General features: G+C 38.6%; 1 protein-coding gene across 2 annotated transcripts in view; it reads left to right on the top strand.

The window, feature by feature from the left end:
- The window catches only part of NELL1 (neural EGFL like 1), a 683,273-nt gene that overhangs the window by 500,149 nt on the left and 157,104 nt on the right, over positions 1–26,020 (top strand). For both annotated transcript variants that reach the window (XM_070428154.1, XM_070428155.1), the window contains exon 15: positions 14,154–14,249. In XM_070428154.1, the coding sequence (XP_070284255.1) occupies positions 14,154–14,249 (96 nt within the window). The remainder of the gene's footprint in view (positions 1–14,153; positions 14,250–26,020) is intronic.

Below are 26,020 nucleotides of genomic sequence, written 5' to 3'. Positions count from 1 at the left end.
ACTTACTCTATTTATCAATGGGAAGAATATTACAGGCAGAGAAAATACATGTAAATGTAGCTCATATTATTGTCAGAAGGGAAACACACACACACACACACACACACACACAAACAACAACACCTCATTGGTTCCTAATTCTATAGAAGGCAAGTGACACCCTGCTTGCCTAGCATACCTCCTCTTGACAAAGGTTTCACCTCTACTACACACGCAGTCTGTTGGGTCTGTAGATACTGGAAGCATCAGTAACTTCTCTCACCTCTCCACTTCTGTAGCACTGGCTCGGGGGACCTCATTTGAATTGTTATAATAGCTTTCTAACTGGTACTTTCATTACTGTCTGTCCACCCCATTCTGCATTTTCTGCCACATAGCAGCCAGAAAAATCCTGTTAAAACCTCAGTGACTTTATGTCACTCTTTAGCACAAAACATTCCAGTGGTTCTTAATTTCTTTCAGAGCAAAAACACACACAAATCCCTTAAGTGTCCTGAAGACCCCAGGAGAACTGACCTCCCATGAGCTCTCTGTTGCCATCTCCTATGACTCAGCTCTTGGCTTACCTGGCCTCCTTGCAATTCCTGGGTACAGTCAGTGTAGTCCAGTGATGGCGAACCTTTTGAGCTCGGCATGTCAGCATTTTGAAAAACCCTAAATTAACTCTGGTGCCGTGTCACATATAGAATTTTTTTGATATTTGCAACCATAGTAAAACAAAGATTTATATTTTTGATATTTATTTTATATATTTAAATGCCATTTAACAAAGAAAAATCAACCAAAAAAATGAGTTCGCATGTCTTCTCTGACACGTGTGTCATAGGTTCGCCATCACTGGTGTAGTCCCATGTTCCCTTTGCCTAGACACATATCACCCCAATACCTGCCTGCTCTGCACTCTATAATCATTTTTGTTTCTGTGCAAATGTCAATTTATAAGGCCTTCCAAGGCCTATCCTAAGTAAATAGTAACTCCTCTCCAAACACTTCTTATCTCCCTACGCTGGTTTCGTTTGCCCCATAGCACTTATTGTTATCTGAAATTTTTTTGTGTGCTTTTGCTTATTGTTTGTTTTCCTTCCCCAAAAGATAAGCTTCATAAGATCAAGGACATGGTATGCTCTGATCATTGCTGTATGTTAACCGCTTAGCAGAGTACTTGATGCATTGAAGAATTTCAGTTGATAGTTTTTTGATATGTTAACTGCACAGCAGAGCATTGGGTGCATAGTAGAATTTCAACTGATAGGTCAATGGATGAACAATTCTTAGATTTTTCTTAACTGAGAACTTTATAAAAGAAATGAAAATGTTTGATGAGAATAGCTGAACTCATGCTTTATTATAATACTAAATAAATTTTTTAAGTGTGGCATCATAGAACACAGATTTCTAAGGCGTGCAGAGGATTCTGATATTGATCCCACATGCCTTCTCACTGAAATAACAAACAAATGAGCAAGTAAAAAATTGAGGATGACCCTTAATCAGTGTGGCTTTAATAGTAGATTTGGTTCATTCTGGATCCTGTCCAGTGGTATTCGACTCCTCACAGGCTAGTTTTTATTGCAAAGTACTTCCCCCCGCCCCCCCCCCCCCCCCCCCTTGAGTTTCTCCTTCTTACTCTGTCCTGGAGGCCAAATGTTATTCAATGATTTCTATGGGAGGCTTTGCTCTTACCTTCTGTCTACTCAGAAAATGCTGGCTGGGGCTGTGAGGTGCCCTTTCTTTCCATCCCTCTCCCTTGGATACTCTGTACCTGTCTTTTCTCGGCTGGAATCAGTGCACTGGTCAGATTCAGCGTTCTCTGCACACTGTGCATATGTGGAACATCCTTTAAAGTTCTCTCCATGAATAGCTCCCGAGCAGGGCAGGAAGATGGACATCATACAAATTCCTATATAGCATCCTCAGGAAGTAGTCAGCTGGGGCATCGTGCTTACTCCCTTCATGGCCAGTATCATGTGAGCTGACCACATGGTTAGAAAAGCAACCTCAGAATGTTTGGAGGACTATACCTGCTGGGATAAGACTGCTGGTGGAAAGTGGCCAGGGAAAAATCTGGAGAGGGAGGCAATATATCAGGCTTTGGGCTACTTGTTCTCATGTTTCTCCTGCCGTTTAACCTTCATAGCAGCTTAGAGAAGAGCTGTTAAGGTCTTTATTTCACTAGTGGGCAAACTGAGGCTCAGAAAAGGTGAGTGAGTTTCTGAAGGTCACACAGTTAGTGATTTAATCCAGGTTCCTCTGTGCTTTTTTTTTTACCTCCACCATGCTGCCTATAAATTCGAAATACACTTTGAGGGACTTGAGCCTAGATATTTCAAAAATAACATTAGCTCAAGAATGAGGGCAGCGCATGTTATAGATGAGATATTGCTAAACATCCGGGAAGACAGATAACCGGGCAGTGGTGAAGGATCAAGGCCCAGCGGGCGTGTGCAGCATGAAAGCGGCCATTAATCAGACCTGCTCGCTTAAGAGGACCCTGCGTTTTGACTTTGAAGGCAGCCAAAGAAAGGTCAAATGTATGTTTTTTGAATCCTCTAGCAAGCAGAGCTCCTTGGAATTCTTTGCATTCTGCAACATGATAATTAATAATTCTAACTCTGAATTCCTTGATTCAGATCTTTAAGCAGGAAATTGAAAAATAGTACATCTTCCACAAAATACAAATGACAGCCTAATAACCTTGTGAGTTATGGTTTCTTTTACCTTTAGTTCCCCATGTCAACGTATTTTTCCCCAAATGGGTTCCCCCACTGTGTATGTAAGCATATAACTACTTCAAATACAATAACTATTACTACTACTAATCATAATAATAATGTCAATAATACTCAATATCTTTTGAGTGCACCTGGATCTAAGTGCTCAACCTACAGAAACCTCTATTACTTAAAACAACCATATCAAGAAGGTAGTGTTTTTTAACTTCCTGTTCTGTCATCAGAAAAATAAGGTGTCAAGATGTTACTAGATTAGCTCCAGGTTGCACAGCTAGAAGAAGGAGAACCTGAGCTTTGCACTCAGACTGCCCATGTCCCAGAGTCTGTGTTAGTATTGAAATGGTGGTGGTGGGGGCGGGGAGGGGGCAGTATTTGCTGCTAAGGTAATTCTTCATTTTCTTTCCTCTGTTCTTTTATCTTTTCAACTCTCTCTTCCATTATTTCTACCCTGTCTCCTTTCTTCCCCACTTTTTAAAACTCCCCAACAGTTTTCTCCCATTGGTTCAAGCTGGCCTCACCGCTCAGGCACCTGATGCTATGTCAGAATCCCAGAGCCTGGAATTCTCAGTGTCCATTTCCTAATTCACTTTCTCTTGGGCAAGTCATCTAACTTCTCTCCTTGCAGTGTCCCCATTCATCAAAAGATGAAGATATCCTTACAGATTATCTTTTAAGGTTCTTGGGAAGCACTTTTTTAAAAAAGCACAAAATGTGTTACAAGTCTGAGAAATTGCTTAGGTTTCAAGACAGAGGTGGGAAGTGGAGAAGCCCTCTCTGGTCTCTGGCCTACCCACATTACCCAGCTAGGATCACTGCAGCTTGCATGCATGCCTCACTCAGGGTTTAGCATCTAATTTCATGTGGTTACATACAAAAAGAAGGATGCTTTTCCCTGGGAAAATTTGCTGAAATTTATTTCATAAAAGCCACCACTCTCATTCAGGGTTAATATAGCTGTGTTGGCACCAATATGACAGTGCAGCTGGCAACCTTCTGACCATCTCACCTGGCTTTCTCCTCAGCTGCTTTTCACTTTCCAGCTCCCATTTCTTGGTGCTCCTATAATTGCTGAGCACCAAAGTTTGAATTGCTCTCAGAGTTTTGGTTGAAAATATATTATTTGACAATTGCCTTAGCTTTTACATCATAGGAGTTCTCACCTAACTTCCTGAAGTTAGCTTTTTTGAAGTTTGCTTTTTTTGAAAACCACTTTTTGTCCTACCTAGGATTCTCCATGCTTCTATAACACTCTCTCTCTCTTTCTCTCTCTCTCTCTCTCTCTCATCTCGTCTCTGTCTCTCTCTCTTCTTAGGTTTTTGTCTTAATCCCTCATCTTTTTTTTTTTTTTTGCAATTGATTCCAGTACTCCTCCAGCTCTCAAACTCTGACATCTTCTTAGGGAAGGCAGATGGCAAAGTGTTTCAATATTTGAGAAGAAAATGCTGCACTCTGGGAATTACACTGGAGAGAAAGAGGCTGACGGATTAAAGAGGAACTAACCTTTATTGAGCACTTAGTATGCATGAGCACTGTGCCTGGCACTTTACTTCCACTATCCCATTTAATCCTGGTAATACCTGTATGACATAGATTCTTTTATTGACCTAATCATGCAAATAGGGGATTTGATGCTGGAGGAGATGAAGTAAATTTTCAAATTCAGTCATACTGGTAGTTATTTTGCAATATATAAATGCATCAAGTCAACACGTTGTACACCTTAAACATACACAATATTACATGCCAGTTCTATCTGAATAAAGCTGGAAATAAATTAATCAGCTTAATAAGGGCTGGAACTGAGACTGGCCCCTAGGTCTCTGTTACCAGATTCATGTGCTTAACTGCTCACGAAGTTCTGTGTGGAAGAATTCTCTAGGCACCAGGTTATTTAGATAATATGTCAGTCATTTGCCACACACACACACACACAGCCTTGGTATACAAAGTCAAGGCTGAATATTTCTCACTCCCAAGTTCTTAGCAGTTTCCTATTGAATTGCCATTTCTTTTATATGATTCTTACATGTATACATTGCAGAGATTTTAAACTCATAAAAACAAACTCATTCAACACTTGTACTCTGACTTCCTAGGAAAAAGCCAACCACTCTTATTCTGAATGAAATTGAAATTGTGGAAAAATAAGATAGTATTGGCGGTCCTAAATCCTTCCTAAGACTGGTAGTCACCTGGTGAGAAAGGCCGAGCAGAGTGGCTCTTCTGTGAAATTACCAAAAGTCTGGGTTTGTAAAATACCAGCTATAGTCACTGATCCTCCTTCCTCACAGCAGATCCTCCAGAGAGCCGAAGCCATTTCCCACCTACCCAGGAGTCTCCAGGCCTCTACACCTTTACACATACTGTCCCTGTCTTGTGACTCAAACATCCTTGGCCCCAATCTGCCTGGTTATTATTGTTCTGATTCAGCTGAGACCTTGGCTCTTCTGAGGGGCTGTTCTTGACTTTCCAGGCAGAAACAATCCTTTCCTATTGTCTACCTCCTACTGCCCTCGTGCAGGCAGTACTGCTGGGATCTGTGAGGTACTTCATGACCTGCACACTCTCCTCCCTCCTCTGGGCCCTTGCACTTGCTGTAGCTTCTGCCTGGAACACTCTTTTATTTGATATCTGCCCAACTCACTCATTCTCCTTTACTCAGTGAGGCCTTTCATGATCCCCCTGTTCAAAATATAATTTTTGTTGATTTCAGAGAGGAAGAAAGAGGGGGAGAGAGAGATAGAAACATCAATAATGAGAGAGAATCATTGATTGGCTGCCTCCCGCACACACCCCACTGGGGATCGAGCCCACGACCCAGGCATTTGCCCTGACTGGAATCAAACCCTGACCTCCTGGTTCATAGGTGACGTTCAACCACTGAGCCATGCCGGCCAGGTCATGATCCTCCTGTTTAATTACAATCTCCCTCACTGGCACAAACCCTGTCCTCTGCTCTGCTGTATCTTTTGTCATAGCTTGTTATCATCTAACTTACACATTGATTTTTTTTATTTCATATTTTCCCAGAAGAATATAAACCGATACCTTGAAATATTTTTAGCTGTTTTTCATGAGCCTTGGTTCTCAGAATAATCCTTGATAGAGAAGCTGCTCAATAACCATTTGCTGAATGACTAAGTAAATGACTGCCTGTCTTTGCTCAGCTTGGGTACTGTTGAGGTTTGGGTCTGAATAATTCTTTTCTGGGGGGCTGTTCTATGCACGTAGGATGTTTAGCAGCATCATTGGTGTCAGTACACTGGTAGCACTCCCACGGCTAAAAGCACTAAAAATGAATGCAGACATTGCCAAATGCCCCCTGAGGGGGAATTGTCTTCAGGGAGAGTCACACTGTATTAGTCTCTCAGATCCTGGAGAACAGGGATCATGTCATATTAAGAGTATCAACATAGTAGATGCTTGATAATTTTTATGTAATCTTTTTTAAATCCTCATCTGAGGATATGTTCTTATTTATTTCAGAGAAAGAGAAGGTGGAGGGAGAGAGAGAGAAACATTGATTGGTTGCCTCCTGTACATGCCCCAACCTGGGATTGAAGCCACAACCTAGGTATGTGCCTTGACCGGAAATTGAACTTACAACTTTTGGTGTATGGGATGATGCTCCAGCCAAATGAGCCACCCTACCAGGACAATGCTTGATAAATATTTAAAACTGATTGATCTGACTTGATAACTACATGCCATGTATTTATCTCAGACTTCATGATACAGTTTTATAGACAAGACTGTCTTATCAAACTTGTTATTTTCTCTATATAATCTGGCAATAAATATGTGTTTAGTATCACCAGCATTCAAGATGATATAGAGGAATGGAGAGTTTGGAAAAAAAAATAACCCTGGTCCTCGAGAATCTCATAATTAGAGAAGCATGTATACAGGCCAAAAATAATGCAAAAGGACACATTATCTCTCTCCTCAACCTGAATCAACCCTATTGAGTTAATCTGTAACAGTGATTATCTATACAGGCCTACCTACACAGTAAGTATTTCAACTTGGCAGCTACAGCCACAGAAAATGGCCATTTTCCTATCGGTCTTTCTAGAGCTAAGACCAACATCTCCATTTGAAGATAACAAGATTAAAGTGACTCTGTGCCCCCATCCTATCACAGAATGTTCTGGAGTAGAAAACTATGGCAACTACCAAGAATGTGTGAAACAAATGCACAGTTTAAACTGCAGGTTTAGTGGGTTAGGAAAGCAAGTCATTGGATCATAGCTGCATTCTATAAATAATATAGAATGCAATACACTCCAATGCAATACAATTCAATACAATACAATGGAAGTCAATACAACGGAAAATATCAGAATGCATTACATGTACTAAGAATAAGGTTTATATTTCTGGATGTCTATGAGTGTGTGTGAAGGTTTCTGATTGAACATTTTTTACTATTCAGTGTAGTAAAAAAGACATTAGCTAAGCACTGTCTTCAGCTAACTAGAATCATGAACAGAAGAAAAGAGAAGTTTCTAGACAGATATCCAGGCATTACACTATTGTGCTTTCAGGTAACTAATAACTCCGGGAAGTGGATGGAGATGGGGAGATGGAGAGGGTGGCTCACAGATTCTTAAATGTCCCTGCTTCCCTGCATGGCCCACTGCATTGTCTTCTACATTCAGTCTCCAACATTGATAAACTCCTGTTCATTTTACTCCTCTATTCAGTGCCTTTGCACAGGACAAAACCTTGACCTGAACTGTCCCATTTCCTGTGCTTCTCTGCCTAACAAAAATCCTATCCATTCTTCCAGGCCTAACTCAAATGCCAGCATTGTTGCAAAGCGTTGCCTCAGTTCACTGGGCACAATTAATCATGTTTTCCCCCATATGCTCTCAGCACTTTATTCATACGGCTACAATGGCATTTATCACATTTCATTATGCTTGGTTTTGGACATGCCACTCTCTGCTACTCGATTGTGAGCTTCTTAGGGATGGAGACAGTGCCATGCCTAGTTGTAGGCTTCTTAGTCCCCAGCACATTGTCGGCATATAGTGGGTGGCCAAGCCCTAAAGGGAGATGTCTTAATGATGTGGTTGCAACTCTGAGTTTGAAACCCAGGAAGCCACTTAGTGACCTAGGATAACTTATTTAACTTCTCGAAGCCATCTTTCTCTTTTGACAATGAGGACGACACGAATGAATAATGCACGGAGTTACTGTAAGGGTGAAATGGAGTATTCTGTCTATACAGCACTTAAAGGGCCTTTGATAAATGGAATCACCATTACTACTGTTGTTGTTGTTACTATTGAAAAGTAGAGTGGAAATGGTTAGTAGAGCCGTAAGGTAATTTGGGGGTGGGGGGTAATGATTAAATATTAAACTATGCACTATATTTTTTGCTTAAGACCAGAATGGAGATATGAAAAGTGATCATTGCAGACATTTGGCTGTTTGGTTTTGTATACAAGACTAACCATCTGGATGCTTTTCACTCTGACCTTTTCTCTATATTTTAAACTGTGTTTGGGGGGAGAATTTAAGGGGTGGTGGAAAAGGGATTAAAATCACATAGTTTTGCTCCTGAAGCTACTCAGTAGACTTAATTATGTAAAGTTCTGAGTTTCTCAGCCTCAACACTTTTGACATTTTAAGCCAGGCAATTCTTTGTTATGCAGGGCTGTCCTGTGCGTTGTAAGATGTTTAGCAACATCCTGGTCCTCTGCCCACCAAATGCCAGTAACACACTGACCCCACACGCCTCTTGTGACAATCAAAATATTTCAGGCAACTATGGTAAATATATTCTGAACAAGGTGAGCAATAAACCAAAAAGCAAATATGGAGGTGATGCTTCTATTATTGACAGAGCTGGATGGGGAAACATAAGTTTAAGTCTATAAACCAAGCTAGTTTGCTAAGAATGAACACAGAATGAAGACCAATCCCATGGAAGGAGGGAAACTTGATGCCATCTGAAGTCAAGAAGTGGGGTGGGCATGGAGTTTTGCTAGGCATGACCAAATTGTAAATATCTTCTCCTCCCTTGGGATTTTGGGTGCACATAATCAAATTAATTACAATCTTTGGTTCATGACACCCTGTAACTATGCATAGTGAACAGCGTTTATTTACATCCTGATAGTTATTTTAACAATGTAATTCACACCCGATACCTCAGTGTCCAAAATAAACTAGAAATGTTCATCATATGGCACTTCCCAGCCCATCCTCCTGCTTTTCCCATCTGACTCGCATCAGCCTGATATAGAATTTTCCAGAGTTATCAATAGAATAATCTCCCCTACCTCCCCAGTGGCAGAATGAGCAAAGCTGGCAGAGAGGTCAGAAATGATCTGAAGGAAAAAGCTTCCTCAAGGAAAGCAGTGTGAAAAGCAGGATTTCCTTCTAACTGATGGCTGAAACATGTATGTTTCTTATTTTATCAGGATACAGGGTGTCCCTTGGAACTAAACACATGCCAGTAAATCTTTGAGAAGATCATGCAAAGTGTTTAGAACTTGAAGGGCTATTACTTTTTGTTAGTATAAAACTATTCTTGTCCAGCTGAGCACATGATGGGAATACTGGGCATCCACATGCTTGACATGTGCAAACCCACCTTCTCATTTTGTTTCCCTTAACCTCCGAGTGTCATTTCTCATGCTGAGAAAATTGAATATAAAAAAGTAGTCTTTCTGTGAATTATCTCTCCCTTAATTTTGAGTTCTGTGATTTTATTTTCTTACACAATGCGAAGAGTCCTTTCAGGAATAGAAATCAAGCCATTTTAGAGTTGACCCCATCCATTATCTCCCTGGGGTGTAAGTTAATAACCAATGGCAGATTCAGGTTTGTAATCTTATTGTGTATCTACAATCTATTCAAGCCATACTTGGGAATCTGGAAATTGGTTGACAAGGGAGCAGCATACCAGGATGCCTGAGTTTTCCTGAGTCTACAGAGGGGGCAAGTTCCATTGCAAGCCCCATGACACTGTGAAGGCCATCAAGTCCAAGAAGGAGTGGTAATGTGCCCTCACTGAACTAGTAGAATAAGTTCCATAGCACAGGGATCTTTGCTGTCTGACTCACCACTGCATCTGCAGAATCTAGAACAGAAACTAGTGCACAGTGATATTGTTATTCGGAAAAGCAGAGTCCTATTGATAAATAACAATAATCACATGTAGCTTTTGAGCACATTCCACTGGCAGTGCCTGTGCCTGGGTCATTTCCGTCGTAATTTAATTTAACCTGCACAGCCTGGGTGTTATACTTATTATCATTACTGTTTTGCTTTTGAGAAAACTATGGTCCAGAGAGGTGAAATAATTTGCTGTAGGTCACAGACCTATTACATACAGAGCAAGGCTTTGGACCAGGTAGTTTCTACCACCCCATCTCCTCATACGCTAGAAAGAAAAGCTGTGGGGACTTGTTTGGGTCATGCCATCTGCCAAGTAATGCTGTGCAAATTACAGGTGCTCAGAGGATCAGAGTCCTTTTCTTTGAACTGCTAGGTTCCTAAATGACCAATAAGAACCTACCCAGATACACATGATCTATCCACAAGCTTTAGACTCAGATACAACAGTACACTTAGATGTTTTATGAGGTATCCAAAAGAAATGTGCGTTGATCTTGATTTCCCCACAGTAGTTTAAATTTGCAATGATATGCTTCTTCTTCTTCTTTTTTTGGTATTTTTTTTTGAAATTACTTTGTTGTTTTATGTAAGGTGCATGTAGGCAATGAGTTTCTTCTTTACTTGAGATCCATTCCATTAAAAATAGTATATGCCTAGATTAGGTGAAATATCGCTAGGCTCATATCATAATGGAGGTTAGATTACAAGTGCATGAACTTGAACAGTTCCCTACCTGCCTTTTTTAATGTCACATGTGCAATTTGACACATTGTTTTTCATATATGTGTGTGTGTGTGTGTGTGTGTATATGAATTCAGAGAAGAAGAGAGAGAGATAGAAACATCAATGATGAGAGAGAATCATTGATCAGCTGCCTCCTACATGTCCCACACTGGGGATAGAGCCTGCAACCCAAGGCATGTGCCCTTGACCGGCATTGAACCTGGGACCCTTCAGACCACAGGCCGATTGGTCTATCCACTGAGTCAAATCAGCTAGGGTGACACATTGTTGTTTTTTTAAACTTGTATTCAGTTTCCTTAGCTCTTATGAAGCTATTCAAAAAAGGAAGAAGCCTGCCTATGTGAATATTAGATTGCAGATAAACCTGCATTGTACTACCTGTGTAGCCTTAGAGGCGACTTGATTTTTGGGCCCCTACTTTACGGTGTGTGTACAATGGAAACAGTAACAGCTCTCTGATAGTTCCAGGATAAGGGCTACAACTGCCTTCATTAGAAACTAAAGCAAGCATCAATCACAAGGTCATAGCAACTTGTCTTGGTGAAAATGGACACCTTCAGGCTGGGTTTAATTATCTGAGTATTAGATGGACAATTTATTCTGGGTCCATGATGCACAGTCATAATAACATTGCTATCATTATAATTAGTTTTATTTCAAAAAGCACATTATAACACTATGCACCAAACACAATTTAAAGTCACTGGCAAATGTTAACTCATTTCATCCTCGTAACACCCCATTTATTAGGTATGTTCCTTTTTAGATTTTTATTTTATTGTTTAAAGTATTACAAATAGTAGGACATATGTCTCCTTTTTTTCCCCATTGACCTTCCCCTGGTCTCCCCTACCCTACCCCGGCACATGCCCTTAACCCCTGCATCCATTGATTATGCTTATATGCATGCATACAAGTCCTTCAGTTGATCTCTTACCCCCCCTCCTCACCCTCCCCAAACTTCCCTCTGTAGTTTGACAGTTTGTTCAATGCTTCTTTGCCTCTATATCTATTTTTGTTCATCAATTTATAATGTTGTTTATATTCCACAAATGAGTGAGATCATGTGGTATTTTTCTTTCTCCAACTGGCTTATTTCACTTAGTATAATGCTCACCAGTTCCATCCATGCTGTTGCAAGTGGTAAGAATTCCTTCTTTTTTACAAAAGTGTAGTATTCCATTGTGTAGATGTACCACAGTTTTCTAATCCACTCATCTGCTGATGGGCATTTAGGCTGTTTCCAAATCTTAGCTATGGTGAATTGTGCTGCTATGAACATAGGGGTATACATTGTCACATCTTTACATTCATAGGACATCACAGGCATCTTATGCTTTCTTCAAAAACCTCCTATTATCGTTTCTGTTTAAGGGTTGCATAAATCAAGAGCACACATGTATCATGAAACAACACCAAGTCTCCTAACAAGTTCTACAATCTGTGCGTGCACACGTGTGTGAGTATGCATGTTTGAATGTATGCTCACACACAAATCTAGATCAAGTGCTGCTTTGACTACATTACTGAAGAAACCCATGCTGAACTTCCTGCTTCCAAACCTCTGTTTTCTTTTGGTGCCACTTGAAACTTTCCTTTATAGCTTTTTGTCACTTTTAGCTTCAAAAACACTTTACTGTTTACTGTGCTCTTATTAACTTTGATATGGAGCTACACTTTTGAAAGGTCCATCACCAGAGCCCACAAGGTGCAATTTTGGGGGCAAGACTGTGTGTGTGTGTGTGTGTGTGTGTGTGTGTGTGTGTGTGTGTGTATACATAGGCTCATGGTAGTTAAATGCTGGAAAGAGGAAATGGTATTTGAATACTAAGGTACCCATTATCTGTCCGTTGGCAGGAGCAAAGGAACTCACAATTAATTGCTAAGCTCCAAAATGTTAAATCATATAGTAGATATTAAATGATGTGAAAAATGACAATATTGTGAGAATTTCTGTGTCTTTGAACTAGCGTTCAACTACCTAAAGATGTTCAGAGGCTTTTTTGAAGTTAAACCTATATTATTTATGTGATGATGGCAAAATATAACCATGACATTTTTCCAGGCTGACATTTTCTAACTGCAATTAAAAATAAAATAATTTCTCACCTAGCTCTTCTGTGAATAAAAGAAACCCTGGGTTAACAAGTTGCAATCGTCTTCCTTAATGAGACATTTTGCGGCGGTAGTACACTAAATTATCGGTTATCCAGCAAGGTTGCATAGTAAGTTGTTCTGGATGGAAGTGCTGCAGAGTTGTTGGAGGAAGAGTTTTTCTGTCAGAACAACCTGCAGAATATAAGTTAATTCATTAGGCAAATATGTTTTGAGTATCTACCATGCACTCAGCTACTAATGCTTTGTATGTACGATGGGGTGCAAAAAAAGAAGTATGTGACTTATCCTTATGGGCCGTACAATCCCAACGGGTGAGACAGGAAATGATAAGCATTCATACATAAATAAACAATAATACTTAATACTACCAAGGAGAGGTGTATGGAGCTGTGCATGGGGCTATGCTATGCCATTCGGGTGTGTAACGAGGGGAACTTACCCATCGTGGGAAGGCTAGCAGGGTAGCACTGGGAGGGAGTTGCATAACTTTGCAATGCTTGTCAAAAGGCTTAACAAACTCCACACTCTCTAAAACTGTATTTTCACATTGAGCCCTTTTCCCTAAAGGGATAATTTGGGGTGTACTAAACATTCTAGCTATACTGGAAAGGCATTACTTTTGGTACAGAAATATTGGAAACATCTTACATTTTTTAAAAAAATAAGTGGTTGGCCCTAGCCGGTTTGGCTCAGTGGATAGAGCATCGGCCTGCGGACTCAGGGGTCCCAGGTTCGATTCTGGTCAGGGGCATGTACCTTGGTTGCGGGCACGTCCCCAGTGGGGAGTGTGCAGGAGGCAGCTGATCGATGTTTCTCTCTCATCGATGTTTCTAGCTCTCTATCCCTCTCCCTTTCTCTCTGTGAAAAATCAATAAAAAATATATTTTTTAAAAAAGTTCCTACCTTGAGGATTAAAGAAAAATAATTCTTTTAAAAAAATAAGTGGTTGAATTTATTATGTTATCAAAATTATACCTGTCCACCTATTTTAAAGTTGATGTAAAAATGTTTTTATTGTAATAAATATGTTTAGACAAAAAAGGGGGCGGGGGTTACAAAATGAGTATTTAAAATGCCTGGCTTTGCTTTTATCCCAATCCTACTCTTTCTAGTTACTAGGTCTATCCTATTTGATTTCGAATATGTCAATAATAAGTCGCAATAGCAACAGTAATAGCTGCTCATACTAGTTACCATTTAGCACATTCCAGCCCAGTGCACTTTACCTCCATTACCACAACTGACGTTATGTAAATTAGTGAAGTAAGTATTATTTCTTTTCATGGCCAAAACTTTTAAATATGTCAACACAACTATGTATTCCCTATGCAACAAAGAAGGAATGATTTCAATGCTTATGCCATTTACCATGAGTTTTCTTATTCCCATTTTATCTAATAGAAATTCCTCATTCTTTTGCAACAGCATTCTGCGAAGAGGGCTGCAGATATGGTGGAACATGCGTGGCGCCTAACAAATGTGTCTGTCCTTCTGGATTCACAGGAAGCCACTGTGAGAAAGGTAACCTTAGCCCTTTTGGGGGAGTGGGGTGGGGAGAGAGTTTCAGAGAGAAGGGAAACTCTTTTTCTAGTAGTATTGTGGGTTGAGTTGATGCACTATGTCTCGCTGGGGGATGTAGCTCCCCAAAATGGATACGTTTGATTATTGTATAATTGGCTTCCTCCCTCTGAAAATAGAGCTTCATTTGTCCTCCCTTTAATGTTTCTAATAGAGCAAGATTGAGTCTTTCTCTGTCATAGTTTGGAGTGTGCCTTTTTAGTGCTAATGAGAGATAAAGCCTGAAGAACTGACCTGCCCCAATTATCAGCTATTCGGGGTAGCATCATACAGGACTATTGGAGTTAACAGTCTGCTGTGCCCACAGAATCTAGATTAGAGCCACATGCTCCTTGAATTAAAGCACATTAAATAACTCTGGCAGCAGGTTTATTGGTGTGCTTGGGATTTGGTTCTAATACTGGTTTATTAGGAGCATTATCATTCCTGGTCCTGATAATAGAAGCCAGTTTAGTGTTTGTAAGATTCTATTATGAGCATCCTTCTATTTGCAATAAATGTAGTGTTTACACTTGATGCTATTTGGTGAAATCAGCTGTCTTATTAATTGGAGACATCTTTCCACCTGGGTACAAATTAAATTGATTGGGCAATGCCAGTGTGCCACTGTATACATATATATCAATGCAAGCGAGAATGCTTGTCATGCGAAATTGAATATTTCTGTGTATTTCCCCATAAGTTTTATTGGCCTAAAATTACCATATTGTGTTTTTTCCTGAGTCTGAGATATCACACTTGACACTTCTTATAGTACAGCATAAAAATATGGAAATGTGATGATGTAGTCATTTTGTCTGTTATTCAATGAGAGAGAGGATGGCTTAAATGCCAACTTTTGAAGCAAAGCTCCGGTTTCCTTTCCTTCATGTAAAAAGATTTCTGAAATTAGATAATACATTTTTAAATGATCCTGGTTATTTTACACCAACTTGTTCTATGTGTTACTTTGCACTGCCTGTATAAGGCAGCCAATCCTTTCAAAAACAGTTCAAAATGTAACATGTAAATTATTCAACAAGGAAGACAACAAAAAATATGTGCACTGTTGTTTCCATATTTTATATTATCAATGAAGCAAATTTCATTTATGAAATAAAAATTAATTGGTTTGTTTTTTAAAAAGATACATAAAAGAGCCAAGTACTGCCTCTGAGCAGCATGAGAATTACCACATGGAGCTGGAGAATTCTTGCCAAAAGCAAAGAAACTTAATGGTAACTCAGAACACATGCCTTCATTGCAGTGCATTGGATTTTAATTAGGTTTTCTAAAGTGAAAAAACAAGTACATGTAAAGGTTTCTCATTATGTCCTCTAGCACTGCTGTGCTTCCCTAAAATGAGTATACAGGAATTAATGGGGACAAAAATGGTGATGATGATAGTGTTGATAATAATGGGTACTACCAGTAATGATACACCATTTATTATGTGTTAATTATGTGTCAGGTCTTTTAAATAAATATTTTAATATATTAAGAATAAACAACAAAGATAAATACTATTACTTCTATTTTATAAATAGCAAAATAAAGCTTAGCCAAGCGAAGTAACTTTTGCAATGCTACAGTCAGTATTAGAACTGAGAATAAAATGCCAGTTGTATTTCACAAAGCCTGCATTATAAACCCTTGCCTGAGTTTCTCAAAGTAATACATGGATTTCCTATTAGAACCCAGATTCCTGGGCCACCAACCTAGACCTGGTCAATCAGAATATCTCGGGGAGGGTCCATGAAGCTAAACTTTGACCAAGCACCTCTGGTTGCTTGTTATAAATCAGTTATTGATATATTAGTGTGATATTTAACCAGATAATCTAATCTAATGTTCTTATTCTTTTTACATTATAAAGAATTGAGGTAGAACATTGACTTTAGACTTGGGGATGAATTGGTGGCAGCCTAGGAAAAATTAATTTTCATTTCTTATGACTTGTTGATTTGACTATATCTTCTTCTCTGCTTAGTAAGAGGTTGGTTGAATTAATGCTTACATTCTGTTTTATTACCTGAAACAAGAAACATTAGAAATAAAGGAGAAAGTCAAGGTCAGAGGGAAAGGTAAAACAGAGATAGGCAGGACATGAGTTCGCATGTAAAAGTTAAAGTTAAGATTGAGCATTGCATATTCTTGAATTCTTGCAAAGTTGTTTTAAGGTAAAATTAAAATAAAATAACAAGGTCTCTTTGCATGTGATACTATCTCCCATCAGTATGAAAACCATTCCATTTAATATTGGCCAATACTATTATTTTTTTTCTTTATTGATTAAGGTATTACATATGTGTCCTTATCACCTCATTTCCTCCCACTCATGACCTCACCCCCAACCCACCCCTGTTGTCTGTGTCCATTGGTTAGGCTTAAATGCATGCATACAAGTCCTTTGGTTGGTCTCTCCCCCTTACTCCCACCCTCCCCTACTTTCCCTCTGAGGTTTGACAGTTTGATCGATGCTTCTCTGTCTCTGGATCTGTTTTTGTTCATCAGTTTATGTTGTTCATTATATTCCATAAATGAGTGAGATCATGTGATATTTATCTTTCTCTGACTGGCTTATTTTGCTTAGCATAATGCTCTCAGTTCCATCCATGCTGTTGCAAATGATAAGAATTCCTTCTTTTTTACTGCAGCATAGTATTCCATTGGGCAGATGTACCACAGGTTTTTAATCCACTCACCTGCTGATGTGCACTTAGGCTGTTTCCAAATCTTAGCTATGGTAAATTGTGCTGCTATGCACATAGGGGTGCATATATCCTTTCTGATTGGTGTTTTTAGTTTCTTAGAAGTGGGATCACTGGGTCAATTGGGAGTTCCATTTTTAATTTTTTGAGGAAACTCCATACTGTTCTCCACAGTGGTCAATATTATTTTTAATTAAATTTATTGTGGTGACATTAATAGGATCATGTACGTTTCAAGTGAACATTTCTGTGATACATGACCTGTATATTGCATTGTGTTCCCACCACCTGAAGTCACATCATCTTCCATCACCATATATTTGGCCCTCTTTACCCTGTACTACCTCCACCTTCTTCTCTTTGGTAACTACCATACTGTTGTCTGTGTCTATGAGTTTCAGTTTTATATCTGACACATGAGTAAAATATTGGCTTTTTCTGACTGACTTGTTTCATTCACTTAGCATAATATTCTCAAGGTCCATCTATGTTGTCATAAATGGCAGTATGTCATCTTCACCAATATTCTAATTGTATGAAATTTTTTGTGGAGAGGATAAAGTACATATATTTCAGTCCATTGTGTGCAAGGGATATAGAAAAATTATAGGATAAATACTGAAAATGCATTCCATATCTTGTTTGAATTATTTTATCATGTAGATAATTAGCAGTGAGCATTAAGTAATGCTATTTGCCATAGACTAGTCATGCTAGATGCTTTGAGACGTAGGGCACAAAGGAAAAATGCAAGTGCATTGTAACTGTCTATGGCATGATCACACTAAATCTCTGATTTGCTTTGTTTTAATTTCAAGATAAACTAAGTGGTCCCTTTTGAGCCATACAGAATCTGCTTATATTTAATCGTAAAAATATTTCCCTTGGTTCCCCTAGTTACTGGTTTTATTTATTGCTTGTGATATTTAGCCTTTCAGAATTCAAGTACCGTTAGTTAAATTATTGAAATCATTTGTTAAAGAAAATGCTTATCTGGAGTTAAAAATCCCGCTTGTGTTTGCCATATAACTCAAAGATGAACAACACCATTTATTTTATGGTGATGAGATTTTAGTAAACTTAAACTTTTCATAACCCCATTCAAGATCAGAAAACATATGTTTCTGAATAACATATTATGTTGAGTCTTTTTACCCTTTGTTCTGTCTCTGTTCCCTTAGCTTTGATTTCATTTCACATTTAATATCAAGATGTATAATGAGAGAGATGAATGAGAAATCAGTAAGAAAAATGGTTTTGCTACTCTTTAGAAAAGGGCTTCTGGCAAAAGCCCTCTTCTTAGCCTAAGAGAACTGAAAGGATATCATGTCATACTGATATACATAGCCAACCATCACACAAAATGAAACAACACAAAGTCTTCTGAGAGACTTTCCAAGTGTAAAATCAAGTAGCTACACTAAATCCATAAGTATGTTACCTGCCATAAAACAGCAGAACATTATCCTCTGAAATGTGAATCACACTGTTTACTTACTTGGCATTAAGCAAATTTGCAAGCAACATTAAGTAGAAATTAAATGTAAGGTATTAGACTATGTCTAGTTAGGGGTTTCTTAATGCTTAGTAGCATCGATGGACTCTACCCACTAGATAGCATTAGTACGCCAACCCCCAGTCATGATGATCAAAAATGTCTCCTGACATTGCCAAATGTCTCCTGGGAGGCAGAATCTACCTTTTGGCAATGCCGGGTCTAGATGTAGCATTTTAAACATTTTTAAAATGCGTGTGTGTGTACACAGACATATATTAGGCAAATGTATTTCAGTGTATTTGATAACATGCACATTATAAGCACTTTTGGTAGACAAGTATTTTTAAAGCATCTCTTGAACATTCTTAGAAGTGCTTATTACTATATTTAGAGAATTCTTAACCATTCAAGAGCCAGGGACTGGCTAATATCCATATATGCTGTATGGGGAACATTTTCTTATGGGACAAGATTGATGTAGAAGCTGGGCCTGTTCTATGTCCTCACCCTCTTGTTGTTGGAGTAAACATGGATGTTTCAACCTCACCCAAGGACAATGTGACTCTAACTCTTGTGTTCTGCTGAAAGAAGAAGAAAATCCTTTGTTATTACTTTGTTAGAATAATTTTTTCAATGTATGTAGTAAAATGATAATTTTTTTGCTGTAAATTGCTTTCTTTAATATAAGACTTCTCAATTAGTCACTTTTATTAGTAGTTTCAACTGCATATAAATCAAGATGGTTATTTGTGGTGGTATAGATCAGACAGCTAATTTTACTGCATTTTCCTATTTGTATATTACATGAGATAGAAATTGTGTAAATACAATTGTATAGACATCAGGTACCTATAACCAGTGCCTAGTGAATCAGACAGTGAGAGTTGGATAGTTGGATAAAATTAGTCAAGCTATAAGCTACCAGGGGTGGGCAAACTTTTTGTCTCAAGGGCCACAATGGGTTCTTAAACTGGACCGGAGGGCCGGAACAAAAGCATGGATAGAGTGTTTGTGTGAACTAATATAAATTCAAAGTAAACATCATTACATAAAAGGGTACGGTCTTTTTTTTTTTTTAGTTTTATTCATTTCAAATGGGCCGGATCCGGCCCGCGGGCCGTAGACCATAGTGTTGTATTAAAAAATAGTTTAAAAACATGCTGATATTATAAAAATAACAGACCTTGACCGTTTCCCCATTGGTTTCCAAAATGGGTTCATTTTGGAATGTAAATATTATTTAATAAATGCACATAACCATTGAACTTCTCACAGTCCCCAAGGCTTTGTAAAGTGTATTAAATATCTGGTCAAGAATATTCTGGGAAATTAATAATAGCAACAAGTTTACCAGCATTATGCATTTTCAATATGGCTTCCAGTAGTTATTTTTTCTATTTTGATTACCTGAATTTTCTATTTTTTCTACAGTAAATATAGTATAAATTATTTGTAATAAGAAGTGATACTTTTTGAAGCTTAAAATTATGAGGAAATAAAAGTCATGAAAAGGACTTTCTTTTTAAAAGTTCCTGAGGATTGCCCTAACTGGTTTGGCTCAGTGGATGGAGTGTCGGTCTGCAGACTGGGGGGTCCCGGATTCGATTCTGGTCAATGGCATGTACCTTGATTGCGGGCACATCCCCAGTAGGGGGTGTGCAAGAGGCAGCTGATGGATGTTTCTCTCTCATCGATGTTTCTAACTCTCTATCTCTCTTCCTTCCTTTCTGTAAAAAATCAATAAAATATATATTTTTTTAAAAGTTCCTGAGGATCTTTTAACTTTTCTTAAAGGGAAATGACTTTTTACAAGTTAATTTATTCTATTCTTTCCTCTGTGCCTCAGGGACTTGCAGATATGTAGACAGAGGGTAATAGTTTGCCCTATGCATATTATTCACCTATCAGGTGCAAAGAATGGTCAGAAACAAAGACTTCTATCTTCTTCCAATTTTTAAATATTGCCTGATTTTCAGATAACTCTACTGGCATGCATCTATTTGCAGTTTCTCTGCTCATCATTGTTTCAGGGGAAAAAAATAAGAGCCTTTAAGAAGATAGATAATAGCTCCATTCTGTTAATGGAAAATATTCTTCTGCTTTCTCCCCACCCATCACAGCACTGTGGGGAAGGCATCTGGGAAGAGGATGAGTGCCCATGTGCCTCTTCAACATCTTGGCAGTCTGCAGATTTATTTAACTTTTCTCAACAGGATCTTTCTGGTTGTCTGGCACAAGCAAATGGCAGCTTCTATTATTAACATTGCTGTTGTTGCTGTTGTGCAACTGATAGATGCCCAGAAAAGAGTAAGCAGTGCTTTTGTGGCATCATTTAAAACGGGAAATATGAGGATGTGAGGTCTGAGTTGCTCATGCAGTTGAAGCCACCAAAAAGGAAGGGACACAGATGTTCTTTTAAAATTTTATCCAAGTTATATGCATGTGAATTTGTGTGAGGAGCTGTGCCCTGCACGGGACCTTTGCAGGGATATAGAAGGAAGAGGAGAGGCATTGTGCTGGAGCATGAGAGGAGCTCACACTCACAGACACAAAGAACATCTCATCTTTAGAGCAGCTCAGTAATGAGTTCAGCTGTGGAACCTAGAAGACCTCTCCTCAGTTCTACCCACTCAACTTTCTCCTTTAAGCAGTGATGGAGAAACTGAGCTAAAGACCTAATACACTTTCCCATGCTCCAAAATGGAGTTGCCACTTAACTCTCAGAGCTACTTGGAACTATTTAAAAGCCCTGTTCCTTTATTTCTAATTAATTTTTTAAATGTTTCAATTACAGTTGACATACAAGATATTAGTTTCAGATGCACAGTAATTTGATTTTTATGTAACATAGGAAGTGATCACCTTAATGGTCTAGTACCCATCTGACACTATACAGTTATTACACTCTTATTAACCAAACTCCCTATGCTGTACTTTATATCCCTGTGGCTATTTTTATAACTGGCAATTTGTACTTTGTAATCCCTTCACCATTTTTAGCTACCCCACCCCACCTCCTTTAATCTGGCAACCATCAAACTTATGAGGACTTGTGTAAGTGTTTAGTAAGCCAATCACTAGTGGAAATGGGATTCCAACCCATGTATGACTGAATCCAAAATATTCCTTCTAATACCAGTTGCCTCTTGATCACATTACTTGTGTACATGGCAAATTAAACCTAACAGATTATGGGGGAGGCCAAATAAACGATGCTCTCCTGTGAGTAATGAGCCATACTTTTCTACTTCATTATTGACATTATTTTTATCTTCCTTTCAATATCTTTATTGTGCCTAAGGCAGGAAGAGAGTGTAAAAACATAGGGTTTAAGAGCACAATCTTTGAAGCCATACTAGTTTAGTTTGAGTTGGAGTTCCACTGTTTACTGGAATCTGTGATATTGAATGAGATATATGCAATGTTTCTAAGCTTCAGTTTGTCACTAAAAATGGATATTAGTATTACCTACATCATAATATTGTTGTGAAATTGAATGATATAGTCTAATTAAATTACTTGGTAGAGTGTGTAGCACACAGTAGGTATCTAGAGATGATATCTATTTTGGAATCCTCAATTTACTGGCTGGTAAAATTGAGACTCAAATAATATGCTGCTTTAGTAAGTATATCATATTGAGGATGGAGGAGAGAAATTCCATTCAGAAGAATGCCATTAAGAAGAATAGTATAGAAATGTTGTGTATTTCCAGTAGCTTTGTCAGCATGCCTTTCCAGAAAGCAAGGCAAGGTAAGCCATTTTTTTAATAGATTGGCTTTCCCTGTCGAACACAGGAATTCTATTAGGGATTACCTTGTCTAGTTAGCAATGCAGAAAATAATTCCCGAATATTTAGATAACGAGAAGTTCTTCCTTCCCATCAGGCAAGCTCCTACTGTTGAACTGTGAAAGTCAAGATTTGGTTCATACCCTCATTTTTAATTTTATACCTTGGGGAATGCAGACATCACTGTAACTTGCAGCACAATGGCTGAACAGAAAGGAAACCCATGTTTCTGTGAAAATATGAATAATTAGAGCCTGGAAATTATAAACTTTCCCTAGTAACTGCTGTCCAAGAAATCTTTGTATCCAAGAATATGGACTGCACTGTTAATCATGTGGGAAAAGACTAATTGAAGACAGTAGACTGAAGGAGAAGGAATATAACTCTTCTGATTTGCATCATTCTCTCCTAATAGGATCCACTGATTAGAAAAGATAGTTGCCTGAAAATGTTCACGTGTGTCTAAAATATGATGAATCAAACATCAAGATCTATGCATTCATTTTGCAGTGGTTGATAACATAAGCAGCTTCTGGCTTGGTGGGCTAATGTGGTTTTTAAAGCATTCTCTAATTTAAAAGGAACTTGAAGTTACCTATGGATGACAGCAATTTTAGCTTAGTAGATTGAGTCTGAGGGGAAATTCTGGGAGATTATTTCAGTAAAGAATATTTTGCTAAGAAAAAACCTTTCTGTACTTCCTCGGCGCTTACAAGATAAAGTCCAAATCTCAAGGTGTGATATTAAAGACCTCTGCGATGGGTCTCTGCCTACCTCTCCATTTTTATCTCCTCCTTTTCCTTCACATACATTTCAAATCCCAGCCTGTTCTAAAGTACTTCTGTTCACTGAAACCCACATTCACTTTTCCAATCTCTCAGCTTTTGTTTGTAATGTTCATAACAGACTTATATATTGATTACAAATATGTGACATTAATTCAAAAATAATAGAAAATATTGGTCATTGAGGATCTCCATTAATCTAGAATGCTCCTGACCTTCCCCCTCTCAAATCACTTCTCCTGTAGTCTTCCTCGTTCCGGTTGATGGCAAAATCTGGCCTTTCACATTTTCTGGATGGAGATCTTGATATCCTTGACTTCTCCTTTCTTTTAGATCTCCCCCCCAAATCCTGGCTCTACCTTCTAAATATATCTAGAATTCACACATCTTCATCTGATTTCCACCACTACTCCTCTTGCCCAAGACATCCTCATCTGTAATCCAGATTAATGTAAAAACCTTCTAACTCATCTCCCTTTCACTCTTGTGCAACTATAGCCTCTTTACAACGTAACAGTCAAAGGAACATTGTTTAAAAATAAGTTAGACTCAGTCGCTTTTCTGCTTCAAATTATCCATGCTCCCTATTGTCAATCAGTAAAAGCTAGTCATTGCAGTGGCCTATAAGTCTCTCCATGCTCTGCACCCCCTTTTCTATTACTTCTCTGCCCTCACTAGTCCTTGTGCTCCCCCTCACTTGTATACCTTCCCTCCCAGTCGTAATGGACTTTGTGATTGTCCTATGACATGCTAGTCATGTTTCCTTTACAGTTGGGTTTGCTTGGAATTTTCATGGTCAGTTCCCTCATGTCATGTAGGTTTCTGCTCAGATGTTATCTCCTCCAAGAGATCTTCACCCTTAACTAAATACATCTCCCCATTTTTGGCACCGTCTCATTATCTTCAGAGCAATTATTCTCTGACACAATAATGTTTTTGTGTGTCTGTGGTCTGACTGCCTTGCCAGAATATAAGCTCCATGAGGGCAAGGTGTTTTTGTGTTACTGCCACTGTATCTCCAGGGCCCAGAGAAGCGGCCCAAAAGTTGAATAAATAAATAATTTAATAAAAATCTCTTTTAGTTTTTGGTTTAGTTTCCAAAGCCATACTACTGTCATCATGATATGTCTTGGGAAGAATGAGCAAATTATTGCTGTCAATCACACACCTTCATCCCTGATATTTTTAGATCCTATGTAGTCAGAGTTATCCTTGACTTTTCATTCTCGCTCACTTTCCCATTTAATCAATCACCACAGTCTATTTTCTGCATCCTCCTGCCTAGTCTAAACCACTGGCAAATGTGCGGTGCTGGTGTGTGTGTGTGTGTGTGTGTGTGTGTGTGTGTGTGTGTTTTCTTGGAATGATGACAGAAGGCAAGTGTCTAGACCCCAAGTCCTGTTCCTCCCTTACAAAAAAATGTTCTTTCTTCCTGCATTGCAGCCAATATAATACCTAAAAAGACAAATGCAATCAAATTATTTTCCTGCTGACAAATGTTAAATGGTTTCCAGTGCCCTTGGAATAAACTCCACTCTCTTTTCAGTAGTTATTGATGACTCTGAGCCTCTTCCTCATTCACTTATAATCAATGGTCCTCACACACTGAACTTTGTCAGATTTTCTCAAAGCAGCAATCTCCCTACTTCAGGCATCTGCCTGAGGTACTTTTTCCACCGAGAAGTCTTTGATTTTTCTTCCTCTACTTTCCTTCTTCCATCTCCACCCACCACCACATCCAGTCCCCATCTCCCTTTGTTCTCTCACATAGATCTTAAGCTTTTCTTCAGAAATATTTTTCAGGCTCCTTAATAAGGTTAAGTCCCCTCCCCTGTGTTCCATCATATCAACCTGGTGTTCCCTTTCATAAAATGTATCACATTTAATTGTTGCATCCCTGTTTTCATTCCCTTCCTTCCTACCACCCATCCCTGTAGCATAGCCAACATATATGTTTAATTTCTATTCTCCCCAAAATACAAAATATTAACTTATATAACAGTTATTAACATACAGTATCTCCAAACCAAAATGGTATATGTCCTAACTATTTTTCTCCCATCTCTTTCCTTCTTGCTGGTCCTGTAGACCCCCATCCAAGTGTTAACGATAATTTATATAAATGACATTTTTATGAGAGTTGCATAACATGTTTCGGAATGTCAGATTCTTTAGCATCTATGAAGAAACTTTGATATACATGCACTAACTAGATGGGTCATTTCAGGAGGATAAGCAACTCTTCCCTTCCTCTCATAGATAAGCCCTGGCCTGTCATAGCCCATCCCCGACACTGAGAAGCCTGCCCCAAAATGGCTCTTCCCTGGTTCTGAATTGCCAAGCAGTCCCTTTTTTATCCAATCACTTGTTAGGAAATGTTGAACTGTGAAATGCAATTGTAAGCACTTTTGATTTACTGTCAGCAAATTATTATGGCACTGTCTCTTACTAAAATGATGGCAAGCTTTATTTTTTCCAGGTGCTTGGTCTCCAGAGATGTGGAAATACCACAGTCACTGTGCATTTGCCCATTGACTTCATGTATTGGCATTTTGGAGATGTTTATATTTTTTTCCTACATATTTTCACCAGTGTCTCTTACAGAATCAATACTTCCCCAGTCTCTGAAAATTTTAGTAGGAATAATGAAGGAACTGTTTAAATTACTAGCAATTTTAATGCTTAGGCTAGACCTTAATTTAGGCTGGATCTTATTATTTAAACCTCTCAGCTCAGAAGTCTGGGATCGATCAGCATCCTCCAACCCCATATTACTTGTCTGATTTCATCATATAATTTTATACCACTCCATTGGGCCATTTTTTCATGTATATAAGTGTAACTGAAGGTGTTTTTAGCTGATGTTCTCTTTATGGAATTTTCTTCCTCCATATCTTCATGACTCATTTCTTTATTTCCTTTAGGGCTCCACTCAAATGTAACTTTGAAGT

This window comes from Myotis yumanensis, unplaced genomic scaffold (assembly GCF_028538775.1).
Source record: "Myotis yumanensis isolate MYYU_CA2020_CCGP unplaced genomic scaffold, mMyoYum1.0.hap1 SCAF_10, whole genome shotgun sequence".
Classification (NCBI taxonomy): Eukaryota; Metazoa; Chordata; class Mammalia; order Chiroptera; family Vespertilionidae; genus Myotis; species Myotis yumanensis.
Note: the sequence above shows the minus strand (reverse complement) of the source record. Positions and strands in the feature narration are given on the sequence as shown.